Source organism: Lutzomyia longipalpis, chromosome 1, assembly GCF_024334085.1.
Source record: "Lutzomyia longipalpis isolate SR_M1_2022 chromosome 1, ASM2433408v1".
Taxonomy (NCBI): Eukaryota; Metazoa; Arthropoda; class Insecta; order Diptera; family Psychodidae; genus Lutzomyia; species Lutzomyia longipalpis.
Genome location: NC_074707.1, coordinates 7,493,430 through 7,508,974, shown reverse-complemented (window position 1 = coordinate 7,508,974; position 15,545 = coordinate 7,493,430). Strand labels below are relative to the sequence as shown.

The following is a 15,545-nucleotide window of genomic DNA, read 5'->3' as shown; positions in this document are numbered from 1 at the left end:
AACAAACAAATAAAAATCAGACGAAGTTTTTCTCTTTGGAAGTTCTTTTTTTGGTCATTTGCGTGTCTTTTTCCCTCGCTCCTCATACGATGAGGGGGTGAGATGATGAGAAAAAAAAGTCACAAATCCACGCTCTTTACCACACATATAGGTTGGTCAGTTACTGTGGCGGGGAACTATCATCCCCAATTGGCGCCGGATGTTGAAATGCGCCTCAGCTTCCCGAAGAGTCAAACAGAGGCCATCCTCCCACAGGCACCGCCGTCCACGGCAACGACAAGCAGAGATTTCTACGAGATGACACCCCCACCACCGGGGGCTACTGATACGAGGGCACACCGACCAGCACTACCCCCAACTGGTGCTCACACCCTCAATCCCAAGAGAACCCTCACAAAAGTCACCCCAGCTCCATCAGGTACCACACAAAAAAGCATCCCACGATTTTTTTTCTCAAAGAACCAACATAAAAAATTTGAATATCTCGTGATATCCGCAGCTAATGGGAGGAATTATCGCTTTCCGGAAGTGAGTACAGCCACAAGTCAGGCGGTGTCGCGGCAAACAGCCAAAAAAGCAATTAAGGTAGCCGAGGTATTCGCCCCAATATTTATTCACTGGCACACTGACCCTATTTCTCTTCAACCCCCTTTCTCCCCCAAAAACAGCGTGTGGAATGCAGCGTTGCCGTCACTTCCGCCACCCGAACAATCTCCAAATTCAGCCGACAGCGCGCCATGTCCTTCCAATCCCTCCACCCAGCCATTGAGGACTCCTACAGAAATCGCAGTCGCGACGGATCAATTGGGTGAGTGTGTCAAAAGGCAAAAGAATAAAAGACGAAATAATCACTCAATCCCCTTCTCATGATGCAATAGAAATCTCTCCAGTCGCCGAATGTCTCTCGATGGAAGCCAATCAGATGATGTTGCCAGCCTCAGCATCATGGGAAATGCCATTGCACCAGAAACAAAACCTCGTGTACCAACAATGAGTGAGAAAGACCTAACAAGGAGGCATAGTTCCTGCTTCACGAGGAATAGATCCTATCTCACGTAGATTTTATAAACTTCCCATTTTTCTTCAAAATGCAGTTTTAGAATTTTTTAGGGAATTGTAATGTAACAGAGAAGGAAGAAATGATAATTTAGTACCAAAAATATCGATTAGTTTGTACCTAATATACGTTGATTGAATATTAATTAGATGAATTGAGGAGGGAGGGATGATTAATTAAATTTGATTGAAAGGATTAAAATTAAATATTAATTATGGCTCCCGTGGGTTTATTTTTGTAGTTTCCGTCCTGCCTATCCATCAAGGTCTGCCGCCTTTTTATTCATAATTCAATTAATTTTATTGTTGAAAATACAATTAAGCTTCCACAAAAGCACGGCGCGAATTAATTTTTTTTAATTGCTTTTTTTTGCCTACGTTAAGACAGTCATAGATTAGAGGTTTAAATCTAAAACCAGTGAAGAAAATCAAAGCTTCTTTGTCTAAAATCGCTGCTTTTGACAGAATTAATAGAGCTAAAATAATCAAAAAAAAATCAAAACCTTAAAACTTACCCAAAAAATTTATGATTTTGATGAGATTTAATCAGAAAATTAAGAAGAGCTCGAAAAATCAAACTTCCAATGAAGTTGGAGTAAAATTGGAGTAAGAACAGTCTCCCTGTTACTGAGTAATAAAAGAATTCTCCAGAATGCTAATAAATTAAATTACAGCCCTTACAAAAAGCCTAAAAAAAGATAAATTGGCACAATTCTGCAATGAAAGCTTTATCAAGCTCATCATTGTTGTTTGCATATTCCATTGAATTGCCCCTTCCTCGTGCCATCTTTCCAATTAGGCTGAATATTGTTTTGACCCTGTGGGACAGAAACTACAATAAAAATCCCGCAGAAGGGAGAACTTCCTGCTTGTTTGATGCTCCATATTTCGGAGTTGTTGTCACTGCGCGAAAGGATGGGGAAATGTGTTTTTAGGGAATGTGTGTGAGCATCGCGTGCTTCAAGCCATTCTTCGACATGTGAAAGTGTCGCACATTTGAAATTTCATTCAGTGACCGAATTCCGCATTTCCCTTCCCCCCCAACACAAAAGTCTGATATCAAAGCAACCCCCAATATAAACCATTTTACCCTTCCGGTCGTATAAAGGGGAAAAGAAAGGGGTGAACCCATTTGTAATTACATATTTCTCAAAATGAAGAAAGTTCATTAGAATTTTGAGTGTAGGACTAAATTATACCAAGAAAAATAAAATAAAAGGATTTTTGGTAGAATAAAATAAATGAAAAAAAATGGTTTTGTTGCCAACTATTATATTCTCTCCATATCAGAATAATTGAGATAATAATTAATTAATCCATTACGGCAAATCTTATGCGTGAATAATATTTTACTTAACTTAAGAATGATATATCGTCAGCAAGATTATTTTTTTTCTTTTAATAATATTTTCTGTTTCTTCTCAAATTAAATTTCTTGTATGTAGTTCCTGTGATATTTCTCTATTTATATGTATTACTTAATAATTTCACTTGACTCTGTTGATTTTGTCATTAACTATGATTTTTTTACATCTTTATTATGTAAACTATTTCCTCGTTATGTTGCAAAAAACTTTTCTAAATTTTCATTGAGCCACATATTAATTTTATTTTATTGTAATTGAATTGGGAAAATTTTGGAGGAAAAAATCTTTTTTATTATGAAACTTTTGAAATTATTTTTTGGAATAAATGTTTTAAATTGAGAACGAAGGAATTTCGAAGGAAATCAAAAATTAAATTCATTCATTTGTTGCATTTGTGAATGCATTCTAGCTCCTTTGGAAGGAGTTTAGTTTCTCTAATATAATATTTATGTAGCGAATCACAGCAAAAAGAAAATACAAAAATTTATTATTTAAAAATAAAGAAGAAAAGTTAATAAACTTGAAAGAAAAAAGCAAAAAAAAAAAAGATTAAACAGAAGATTTCTTTTTTTTTATAATAAAAGGAAATTATGTGGCATTTTTTATGCATTTGTTGCTCATTTATAGCTATACTCATAACAATAAAAAAAGAGAACTTGTCGTATTCCTTTTTCACATACAAATAATATCCTAGTAAATTAAATAAATAGAAAAATATGATTATTATTTTCTATTATGTTTTTTTTTGAATAATATAAATTTAATCAACGACATCTTTTTATTTGTTTTTGAGAATTTTTTGCAGCCAATTCGTGGAGTCAATCAAGTGAAAAATTGCAAAATTCTTCTTGTTTTTATGCACTCACAATTTATCCTCTCGTTGAAGCTGCCTAGACAAATCCAAAATTCTTCGTTTTAATTGCCAAAAGGAGCTTGTGCCGAAGGATAGCCTTGCTGGAGTAGAGTGGGATGTAGAGGCGTGAGATGCATGTGTTTGCCGTTGGGAGATGTGTGTCATCAGCTGGACGAATGTTAACTGATGGCATTGGTTGGAAACCCTCCTCGGATGCGGGTAGAGCTGGTGATCCAGTCCAGAAGTACACCTGAAGCAAAATAAAAAATAAATTTTGAATGAATTTTTGTTCAAATAAAACTCTAAAGCTTCTAAAGCAATTGATTAGCTTTTAAACTCACCAAATCCTGCTTCTCAAGAGGACTCATCTTCTCCACAATACTCCACAGCCATCGTTTGAATTTAAGCAATTTGTCACTATTCTCATTTGATTCATCATTAAAATTCGTGTAGGAAATGAGTGTGCCCACATGAATGTCCCCAACACCATTGAGAAGTAAACGCAAATCTTCAGCTGTTAGACGATCAAATGCATATTCCGGCAGAACATCGTAAACACCGTGTCGCATTGCCTAAATACATACAAAAAGAAATTAAAATAGAGCAAAAATAAACTTAAAGAAAAAGAAATTTCACAAAAAGACAATAAATTCTAAAAAAGGGGTTAACGACACTTACATCGAGAGCCTTCTCTTGTGCTTTCAACATACGGAACTCGGCATATTTTCGGACGTAGTCGTATACATTTGTTTCATTCACCTGCAAATCCCGTCCACCAGGCACCAACTCAACCGAGCCACCTCCTTCCTCGGGACAAAGGTCAATGCTGTGGAAGTAGAAGAAGGAGGACAACAAAAAATCAAGTCAAAAACCTCACAAATCATCATCAAAATCACCCCCAATTTCATAAAAATAACTAAAATACTCACACAAAGTTCAATTCCAAACTATTTAGTATTGATACCCCATTCTTCGATTGAGAATCCTTAATGAGATGTCGAAGGGATTCATAAATGACCGGATCAAAGAATGCAAGATCGTGGAATCTTATCGGTCTACCCAGGATATATTTGAGCACATGACGCTGCAGAAACATCGGACAGAGTTCATTTTGCAACAAACACAGTCCAATAAGTCTAAAAATTCAATTTTTAAAGTTTAAAATCTCCTCAAAACTGAATATGATTTAATTAAAATGTTAAGACTCTTCCTCACCGTCCAATGTTCCTAAATGCATTTATCCTTTCATATGTGGCACATCCTTGGCGTGGTGTGTAGAAGCCACGTTTTCCGGGTGAGTAGAAAAGCGGTGCCGAGTCATCAAGTTGGCATTCTTCCAGCACAACAATGGGATTCATTTTCTTTGACGGTGAAAAATTACCCCCAGAAGTCTGACCACTACCCCCACCACTTGCTGAGGATTCACCCAAATTAGCGCTGCTTGATGATCCACCGCCGGTTTCTGTCGAATTTTTTATTTGTTTATTATTAATAATTTTTCACATTTTATCGATTTCTTTTACAGAGAAAGAGCAATATAAATTCAAGGAAATAGAGCATACATAAATTATGCATTAATCTGTAAAAATTAGGTTTTTTTTCTATTCAAGATTTTGATTAAATTCTTAAAAGACAAAGTTGGATTTCAGAAATTAATGAGGTAGATTCTAATTTAAATCTTTTCTTTTCTTCTCTTACAATTCATCAGTTATAAGATTTTTGGTATTCTGGGAAAAATCTTTATAAGATTTTGACATTTTATTTCTTTCTTTTGTCGTGTTTTTGAAGGAAAATTACTTTCCATGACTCTTTAAAGATCTTCCTGGCTTTATTCTGAAACAACAAATTTTTTAATTTTTTTTCTTTATGTAGAACAACAATAGAACGATTTCAAAACATCAATTGGATAAATTGTCAAAATCTTGCAATACCCTTTCAATTTTTTAGAAAAGAAAAGATTTTTATCAGAATCGACCCCTTAATTAATTAATTTATTTATTAAATTAATTTTAATCTTCTTTCGCAATTCCCGGAGATTTTTTCTGTAACCTCAAACCATTTTTCTTTAATTCTAACCAAAACGAAAGGAAAGAAATTGTAAAAAAGAACACTAACCTGGCTCAAGACGCTGCCTGTAGATGATTACATCCATTGCCTCATTGGCCTTCTGCCGTAGCGTCTCCTCCGATGACACGAGCATGAGTAGCTGAGTTGGTGGCAATTCGAGGAGCATCCCTGTGATTTTGGCCGCATGATTGGGATGAAGGGCATACACGCGTGGGTAGAGCCGCTCTCCCATTTGAACGGTAATATCTGTGGCAGTGGACCCACTGGAACCCGAACCACCTGCTGCATTACCCCCAGAGGAGCCACCAGCTGATGACGATCCCGCACCTCCAATTGCCGAAAGCGGTGTATACGGGCGCGCATCGTAGTTCAGCGTCTTCCGCGTCTCACGCCCAGGGCGCCAGAGGGACTTATTGGAGAAGACACGCCGTGCCGCAGTTGCTTGGGAAGCTGCCGAAGTTGGAACTGCATCTCGTGCAGAAGATCCTGTGACACCACGATGTCTCAACATCGAACCAAATGGCACAGTATACTTACTTGGACCGACTTGTGCAGCCTCCAAATTCGGGAGTTTCTCATTTGCAAGTATCGCTTCGGCGAGTGATGTGTAGAAGCTACGTGCCACGCCAGAACCCTCACCCGGTTCATTGTTGAACGTCACCTTGACACGATTGAAGATGAGCGGTGGATGTGAACGTCTTGTTTGATTGCCAAACTGCGTGTTGAGCTCTTTGAATGTCTGGATGAGGAGACTTGCCCTATTTCGTTCCATCTTCGGCAAAATCAAATCCTTCTGTTGGCTATTCCGTAATTTCTCCATGGTTCGCCTGAAGCGTGCCTCCTTCACGGGAAACCCACCAAGTTCGCACACAATACTCCCCGGCTCTAGTCCAACGTCCTCCATGAAGACACGACTAAAGAGATCAAGTGACAATCTCCAGCGTCCCAGGAGGAGATCCGATGTTATTGGTTGACTTGCAACACTTGAGCGGAAGTAGAGACCCCTCGGTGGGAGTTCGTGGTGCATTTGTGGCTGAACTGAGGGGGTTGTCTCCACAGTGACATGAGCTGAAATTTCCTGAGTCTCCATTGGATCTGGTTGCTGGAGAACTTCATTTGAATTCGAGCATGCCTGTCCGGGAGGAGGAAATTCGTCAAAAAACTATTCTTCTGTTCTCTTAAAATTTGGCTAAAGACTATTAAAAATCTAAATCTTCTGCTTAAGAACTCTTTTTGAATTAAATCTTCAAACTAACTAACAAGTAACAAAAAGCTTTTGTTCACTCCGTATCTGTTCCCGAATTATTGGTTTAACCCATTCGAGCTCATTAGAAAGTGTTTCTTTACTCTAGGGTTGAACGTGAGAGTCAGTCTAGTTGATAAATAAGTCATTCTGACTCCGTATCTACAGCCCACACAACTTATCAACAAAAAATATAAAGAAAAAATGAATCAACTCACCGATGATCCAGCACGAACAATGACACTCTTCGATGGGGAGCCACATGAGCTCGTTCCAGCTCCACTTCCCGATGCTCCTGCCCCTGAGGAAGTGCCTTGAATGTCAAAAACGGAGAATGACGTGGGCAGCAGGGTGATAGGAACTTCAGAGACACATTCAGCTAAATTTGTTTTCTTATTCTTCGCCAAAACACTCGCAGTCACGGACTCAATGGCAGCTGCTACTTTGCGCGGTGTGACAATAATTTGCGGACGAATTGACGATGAAGCCGATGAGGATGATTGATCCTGGGATTCTTCCGGCATCTTCTGCACAGTGCCCGATTCGGAATCTGAATCACTCACAACATCATTATCCGTATCAACGTCCATCTTTGCAATGCTCTCCTTGGAGCATGATAAGTCTTGTGGTTCCTCATCAGTCTGCTGCTTCACTTCCTCCGTGGCAAAGTGATCGTAGTACTTTCGCTTCTTCAGATGCACGTAAACATTGCTTGGGAATTCCGCAGGTGCTTCCGGCACCTGTGACGTCGTCTCCTTCGATGGACCCGCAATTGGTACGATACTCGCATTCTCACTCACATCGCTGTCCATTTTTTCCGCATCACCAGATTTGGACAATTCCTGCTGACTCATTGATTCTTCGGCAATAATTTCATCCGACGGAATAATGTCTGAGATCAATTCCACATAGCCCGGAGACGCGGGACTTGTGCTGATGCCCACAGATGAGAGTCCCAGCCGTGTTGGTGGTACTTCGAGGGGTGAATTAACACCCGGCTGCTCATTGGCCACTGTAGGAACTGTAATTTGATGCTTGGGCATTGAGAACATATCCTCGCGTCTTGCATTGGGCTGTAGGAGTTGTGGCTGATCTGCCAGCGGAAGAGCTTCAGCCATTGGGGTGTTAAATGGATCCGGAGCCGGGCAACCAAGACAGAGTGTTGAATCGGAGCGCTGGAAGAAGCCATGACGACGCCCAAGTGATGGTGCGAGATCATCATCAACTGAATCCGTTTCCACACCAAGTGACGACGACAACTCATCTTCTGTCTCCTCATTGTCATTCTCATCTTGATCATTCCACCCACCACTATCATTCCTCTCCAAATCATGCTCCGTGGCTGAACGCATGTAGAAGATAATGGCATCGAGGACATAGGCTATATGGCGTAGGGCTGTTATATCCAACACAGGCAGGGAATCCCGATGCTCAGAGCTATGTGCCCGCATAAGGGACAAGCAATAGGTGAGGAATTCCCTGCGAGATGGTTGAGAATCATTCCCAAGTCCACTAACACCCATCGAACTGCTCCCACTGCTACTCGTTGTGGGATGATGGGGTGGATGTAGGGGATGCAGCGGATGCGAGGGATCAGCTGAATTTGTCAATGATGCCCCAAACTTCAATTGTGCCTCCGTGGCATCCATTACGGTGAGTATCCAATCCCACGTGGACTTGAGTCGTGTCTCAATGTACTTTTGCAACTTCATCGTGTCTTGATACGTGAAATTCAACACTTGCTGCATTGGTGGTGTTTGCTGAATGCAATCCGGTGGGGTATTTAGTAGTTCTGAAATTTGCCGGACAACACTTCCAAATGCTCGTGCCAAGCAACTGGCTGTTGTCCCACCCGGATGCGGATCTTGCGTTGCACTCGCTGCTGTGGATCTCCTCAGAGCTGTTGGATCAATAAAGACAAGATTGGATCCACCAGCTGCCAATCGTACGCCCGAGGAACGATTTGAATCTCGATTCCTTATTGCCCATTGCATACTCTGTGGCGCAAGATTATTCCTCTGATTCCCCGATGATGTTGTTCGACGTTCCAGCTGCTCTTCGCCCAATGTGTACGTAAAGTCCTCCTGAGAGTGTTCATCTGTCTCTCCATCCTCAGAGCCATCGTCATCTGGTTGACTCGATTCCCCAGAATCATCTGGATCGTCATGAATGATGATGCGTGAAAAGAAACCTTAAAATTGTAGAAAACTTCAGGATCTCTAAGCACAAAAATCCGCTCATTTCTAGCTAATCTTATTTGTTAAAAAAGTTCTTTTACCAAAGAAATAAATCTATAAAAAAAATCAATTTCTTCTTCACCTGTATCGGATCCAGCTGTGGCTCCCGTCTGGACACTCCTTTGAGCATCTTGAGTACTCTGGTTATCATCTGAATCACTCTCCGTCTCTGCTTCGGCAAAATTAAATTCATTGTCACTCTCACCCTCCTGAACAGCCTCTTCATTCCTCACAAGAGCATCTTGTGCCTCTTCTTCCATATTTGCATTATTCGGACGAACATTGGAACGACTATCGCGCTCCATTACTTCATCCTGCTCCGAAATCTCTCCATCATCCTGCCCAATGGCTGAAAAATTAAGGAAAATTTAAAATTTTCTCTTCAAAAATAATCTTTTTTGCTTTGTTTTCTCACCATCTCCGTCATTTTGATCATCAATATCCCTCAAACGGACATTAATGCGAGACATGTAGCCCGGTTGTTGTTCACTGTCAATCCGCGAAACAGCTGTTGATGCTGACATTGCACTGCTGTGTCGTGCAGTTGGTGGTGCAAGTGGTTCCACCGAAAACACATCGTCAGAACTCTGTAAAAAAAAAACAGAATTTTCATTAAAAAAAATCAAACAAAAAACATTTCAAAGCCTCCAAAGACTCACATCTGTACTGCTGGGCGACAATGTGAAAGGAGCTGTGGGGCGAACAACCCCTGATCTAACAGGTGCAATTAGGGCATCCGCAGTCTCGCACAATTCCTCAATGGAAATCTTAATCAGCGACTGGAAAACCCTGCGGCACGTCATTATATTGCGATTCTGTGATTGCGGTATCTTCTGCTTATCCGACACCGGTACACGTTCAATGCTAAAGATGACAAACACCCTCACAACGGACCGAATGAAGCGTCTGGCAACCTTTTGGGCATCCTCAACGCGCCCCGGGATGCGATCATTCTGCAATTCACGCACAAGTGTCATCAGCAGCGTATCTAATGGCTCGTGATTGCAGCAAACAAAGAGACTGTGCGTGAATTTATCCAGAAGATTCGTCCCACTCTGTGACTGAAGATAGAGCGATTGATTTTCCGGTTCATCGTAGATTGTCTGCCCGACTGAACGTGATGAAGCAGCTGGTGCCGTGGAATTTGGGTTAGTTTCCTGCTTTTGCTCCACCCCCGTCATAATCATCGCTCGGACAGCAGCCCAATCCATCAGAAGGCGATCCACGGCTTTCTTTGCAAATCTCGGTGGCTCCAAATTGTGTTCCGGCATATCCGTATCAACATCCATTGATGGGGTTTTGCGTGAATTACTCGATGCTGGATTACGGACACGTGAACTCGAACGATACTGACTCTGTTCAGCCAATTGACGTCCAACAGTCTGAATGAGGAAGAGCAGGATTGATTCCCCGCGTGAATTGAAACGTGTCACAAGATCCGTATCTGTGGCCAACTTGCAAAGAAGCTCAAAGCGCTTTGTCTGATTCCCTGCAATTAGTGCTTTGCATTTACACTTCTCCCAGCAGTCGCAGTAAGCAGTCGGGGAGGTACGTTTGAGCTTACAATCGTGCCCTTTGTGGCAGACTTTGGCGCATTCAGTGCAACAACAGAGAGACCCAACGAGTCCACATGTGCGACACTCAAAGATATCCTGATTGATATGATCAGCTCCTGTCCATGTGAATGAGCACGTATCGTTGCAGCAAAGCACGTACAGAGGAGATTGATCGGGATTTGAGCCCGATGGGAAGATCATTGAATCCCTCAGCGTTGCATCACCATTGGATAGTTGCATAATCATGTCAAAAAGAATCTTCCCCGCTTGGTAGGCTCGTGTGGAGACAGCCAGCATAAATGGTGTCTGTCCCTGAGCATCTTTTCCACTGAGTAGGTGTTTCAGATGTGGCTGTAGGGCTGGACTTGAGCACATTAATGCCAATGAGGGGATTGCATTTTCACGCCTTTCACTTGCATCTGAAATATACGTGGCTCCCTTGGATTGATTGGACGTGGCATTCAATCCCGAGAGGCTATCCTCATCCCCGGAATTCGGATCATACTCCGGTGGCCAGAAGGTGACAGGCATAAAATTGCTATCCTCACTGCCAGCTTGCAATCCGCTATTGTTTGTCGATGTATCCATATCACGATGCGTTGTACGGCGCATTATGTCACGCAGCCCAACAGAACGGCAGCCGGCAAAGGAATTCGAAATGATATTGATGCATTCCAGCCCTGAGCCACTGGCTGAAATGTCCTGATCATTGTCCTTATTGGATGACGGAGAGCACATGCTGACGCAAGCATGAATGATATTCCTATTACCGTCGCATCGCTCTGCGAGAATATTGCTCACCTGAGCCTTCAATTCGCCATTCTCCAGCTGCGTGAGTATCGACTTGACCCCCTTGAAGTCGCACCTGAGAATTCGTGGCATAAGAATCTGCCTATCTGGTACCATCACAATCACCGCAACTTGAGATTTCATATTCACCCCAACCGATGGGAGGGTGAGCGATGACGCCGTGACGCATTTTATTGGCGGAAAGTCCAACCACTGTGGATCCCGTATGGCATCCATGCAGTCCTTCGCCAGGGGATAGATTGTGCTGTTGCCATCGCGTAGCAACAAGACACTCTCCGAACACTCAGAGGCGCACGTCAAGGAGACATTACGCGGTGAAATACCAAGGAAGGAATTAATGTCACTCGGAAAGACACTATCCTGCTCCTGTCGTCCTGTATTGAGATTAAATAGGGAATAATGTAGCTTTGTGCCTGTCTTCATGATGGCATGTATTCCCTTTGAATCCACAGCCAGGGTAAGGAGTTGCGAGCCATTGCCCTGCTGCTGGGTGGACAAAACAATTCTTCGGGGAATTTTCTGGAAGCAATCGGGTCCCCTTGATGTGTTAGTTGACTTCATCACCTGCAAATCCTCCTTCTTCATTAGCCGACAATTTGTCCAGACATCTCCTTCCTCCTTGGACTCTGTGCTATTGCTACTTGGCAACTCAATGGCCGCATATGCTCCATCAATTTTCACAACACGGCCCACGGGAACGGTCTTTACGTCCTCAACAAAGACCACATCACGCAGTGTCCACAATTCCTCATCCTTCTTGTTGTCCGTATCCTCCTTCGGTGCCATACGCTTCTGCCTCTTGTGCGACGTTACGCTTCCTGTATCACTGCACGTACTCGATGCCGGAGACGGTGGTGGTGGCATATCCATACGATCGGCAGTCTCCTTCGGATTATTTCCCGATTTAGACGATGAATTGCTGCTGGAGCTCTGTGCCTGATTCACACCACTTCCACTCGACTTGGGTAAATCCTTCAACTCATTCGACGTGAGAATTCCCGTTGCATTCCCCGAATTGGTCGGCTGCTGGGGTACAGCGACCAATTTAAAACGGCACGTATCGGCGAATTCCCACGCAGCATTGAGCAGTTGCCCCACTTTTGGCACTCCATTGGAAATGGTGAATCCAATGGCTCCCGGCATGTACATTGGGGAGTTCTTCATGCAAACCTGCGCCCCCACAGTTACCTCTGGCATATTTGAGCTATTCCGCACGGGTTTCTTTGTCTTTGCCTTGTATTTATCCCACAATCTCTTGCGCTGCCCATAGGGTAGGACACCCCACCAGAAGAGATTCCCAGTGTCCGTTCGTGCCACTGTGTACAGCGTGCACGTGTGCAGGGAGACAATTTTATCCATTGCTAATTCAGGGAGAGCAACAGGCCCATGCTCTAGCTTACTCCCAGCATGTCCTAGCAATTCATCCATCCACGTTGCTACGCGATTACTCTCTGTCCCGATTGTGCAGCGAATTGACGTGGCAGAGATGTGGATGACTTTCTCAAAGATCAAATTGAGACTCAATGTCTTGGGATGATGGATATTTGGATTCTAAAAAATAATCCAAAAATATTAAGTTGAATGATCCCTTAATTAAAAAAAAAATTGAGACTCACCTCTAAATTCCTGTAGGGATCCTGATCTCCCCATCTCCACTGATGAAGCTCCCCCTTGGCCGTCACCCCAATAAATTCCGAATGAAGACAGGAAATCTGTGTGAATCGGGGAGCTGTATCCTTCTCCGGCCATGCTTCCAATTCATCTGAAATCCAAAGCGGCAATCCCGAGGCGACTTCCTTCTTCTTTGTTTCTGCAATATCTCAATTAAATGTAATAAATTGTGAGTAAAAATCACTAAAAGAAGCAAAGGATGAAAGATTAGAACAATCCAACTAACCAGCTTCCTTATCCCAGGCTGACTCTTCGCGTGCCGTATGGAACCACCGTCTTGGACCAAAGTAGTGCCGATCGCGCCAGCGACTGAATGAATCACGATCAGCTGACGCAACACCACTACTTGATCCCCCAGTGCCCGATGTTCCAGCAGCACCCGTGCCAGAGCCACTGCCGCCCCCGCCGCCGGCACTGCTGCTCGCCCCGCCGGCTGCACTGCCCGACCGAGAGCTACCACCACCCTCGGCATTGGGGCCGCTGCTGCTGCTCTGATTCCTCTCGTTGCGAACACGACTGTATAACAAGCTTGTTTCAGAAAGTGAAACAATATAAATATCTTTAGGTTAGTTTGTGATGCAAGCAAAATGAGGGATCTCCAGGTGGGACTACCGTCCGCCACCCACGAGAGGATTCCTTGGATGGGACATTAGAAACCAAAAGAAAGAAAAAAAACAAGAAAACGAAAACAAAAAAAAAGAAGAGAACAGGAGAGAAAATAACGAGGCAGAAACAGTTGGGATTTTGATAGTGTGTTAGGACAGGACATTGTGAAATGAAATCAAAAAATAAATAAAAAATATACAAAAAACAATAAAAAATAAATGAAATGCTGCGTGAAAATTTGCCAAAAACAAAAAATGTCTATGCATCGGTATTTTCGTGATTTGACGCAACAGCTCTCTTCAAAACGCCACGAGCCTCGGATAACTCACTTGCGTATACTCGAATAACCGAAGATTTCTTCAGAAAACGACGCATCCGCATCGATGATTATGCTGCTGTCCGTGTGAAATCCATTATCGAGGAGGGATATCAAATCCTCAGGGACATAGTTCTCACCACCTTCCTCCGTATCTTCACCCTCCTCATCGTCACGCGATAGTAAATTATTTACAGCAAGATTCACATCCAAATTCGTACGCTAAAAAGAATTGAAAAAAAAACGATAGAAATGTAACTAAATCTTTTTTTTCTGGCCAATATTCAATGAAATCCTTTGAATTCTTTACATGTTCCTCTTCTTATATAACAAGGGGTTAGTTTTGAATAAATCAAAGAACTTCCAGTGAGAATAGAACCCTTTTTGTGTTGTTTTGTCATGCAAATAATGATGAAAGCAGCGTGACAAAACGATATATTTTCTCGCAAATAATCCGCGAATATATTTTTTAAAGCGAGTCAGCATTTTATATAAAAAAGTGCAATTTGTCGCAATTGTGCAATTCCACGTTCATATAGAAAAAAAAATCTTCAATGAAATTGATTGCATACAACAGTTGCTGACTCAAATATCTGTGTAAATGTCACGAGGATGCTAATAAAACCTCAGAGAAGTGAATGAATGAATTTTTGAGAAGATAGAAACCTGCAATTCCCGGATGATGACGTTGCGACTCTTTCCCTGTAACACCATTTGTGCCTGAGAGATGAGTTCCTCGGGTACAAAGGTCGGTGGTACGGTGACCATTGAGCGCCCGGATGATCCACCGCCGATGATGACACCGGTGCTGCGGGAGCCGCTGCCACCCCTGACGGATGCGGTACGCATGATGCGTGCCCGTGATCGGGCCAACTGCCTCGATGTCCCGGGTGAACTCTTGGAGCCGCTCGATGAGTTGTTGGTGATGCCGCTACTGCCACCATTGCTTAAAAATCAAAAGTAGAAGTTTCCATGAGCAACGCACGACAACCGGATGCCATCGGTTTAACTAATTACTTCTTTGTCGGTTCCTGCTTGCTCAAGTCCAAGCGTTCGGGTATGACGGAAAATGCCACCCGGAAGGCCCTCCCATCCTCAAGGAGCAAACCCAGATGCGACGGTCCAATTACAACCTGCTTCACGGGAACTTTGAGGGATGCAAGGGCAGCCGGAGTTGGGGATCCGTATTTATTGATTTTGTCTGCCACCTCACGAATTCTGCAATAAAGGTGAATAAAAAAACAACTCATGCAAAGACAAAAATTTGACCACGTTTTGCAATAGAAAACCCCGGAGGGAATCCACCCCACATGGGGCACTCCCAAACATGGGGGTCATCATGGTATTGTGTGTGGAAAAAAGCCACGTTGTGTGGGGCAAACGTTTGGCATTTTGGGGTGGAAAAAAGGCCGAAAAGGGGCCAAATTGCGGATTTCTTTGTAGTACACCCAAATGGCTGCACCTAATCGCCATTATATCATTTGGGTGTCTCGCCCAGAGGCGTATATGGGTGCAAATGGAATATTTCCCATACCTATCATTGAGCTGATCTTCCGTGCCTGGCAAAGGATGGACCACAAAATGCAACGAAGACATCTCTGTGGCTTCTCGAAATATCACTAAATCAATTGGCAAGTCCTTCTGCACAAATTTCACGCACTTTCAGCACTCCACATCACTGAAAATGAGCACAATTCATGAGAAAATTTGCGCTTGCACGACGACGACTATATATCGAAATGTGTGTAATGGCGTCGAGTCAA

The 15,545-nt window shown here is 42.9% G+C and overlaps 2 protein-coding genes across 8 annotated transcripts in view; one reads left to right on the top strand and one right to left on the bottom strand.

Moving 5' to 3' along the window:
- Positions 1-2,435, top strand: part of LOC129786886 (uncharacterized) — a 24,144-nt gene extending 21,709 nt beyond the window's left edge. Inside the window, exons 7-10 of the mRNA XM_055822138.1 lie at positions 95-418; positions 500-585; positions 669-808; positions 879-2,435. Coding sequence (XP_055678113.1) covers positions 95-418; positions 500-585; positions 669-808; positions 879-1,059 — 731 coding nt within the window. The 3' untranslated portion in view covers positions 1,060-2,435. The remainder of the gene's footprint in view (positions 1-94; positions 419-499; positions 586-668; positions 809-878) is intronic.
- On the bottom strand, positions 2,312-15,545 carry LOC129786404 (E3 ubiquitin-protein ligase hyd). Of its 7 annotated transcripts, none has more exons than XM_055821402.1 (16): positions 15,317-15,545; positions 14,800-15,000; positions 14,449-14,737; positions 13,796-14,004; positions 13,087-13,388; positions 12,806-13,008; positions 9,483-12,740; positions 9,239-9,410; positions 8,906-9,172; positions 6,805-8,777; positions 5,392-6,475; positions 4,492-4,738; positions 4,206-4,412; positions 3,955-4,102; positions 3,618-3,848; positions 2,312-3,526 (listed from the first exon to the last, which is right to left on the bottom strand). In XM_055821402.1, exons 1-16 carry the CDS (start codon positions 15,376-15,378, stop codon positions 3,314-3,316), a joined length of 9,066 nt encoding a protein of 3,021 aa, XP_055677377.1. In that variant the 5' UTR covers positions 15,379-15,545; the 3' UTR covers positions 2,312-3,313. The 7 variants fall into 7 exon arrangements, with proteins under 7 accessions (XP_055677377.1, XP_055677415.1, XP_055677397.1 ...); XM_055821440.1 differs by having other exon boundaries at positions 6,805-8,741; XM_055821422.1 differs by having other exon boundaries at positions 12,806-12,999.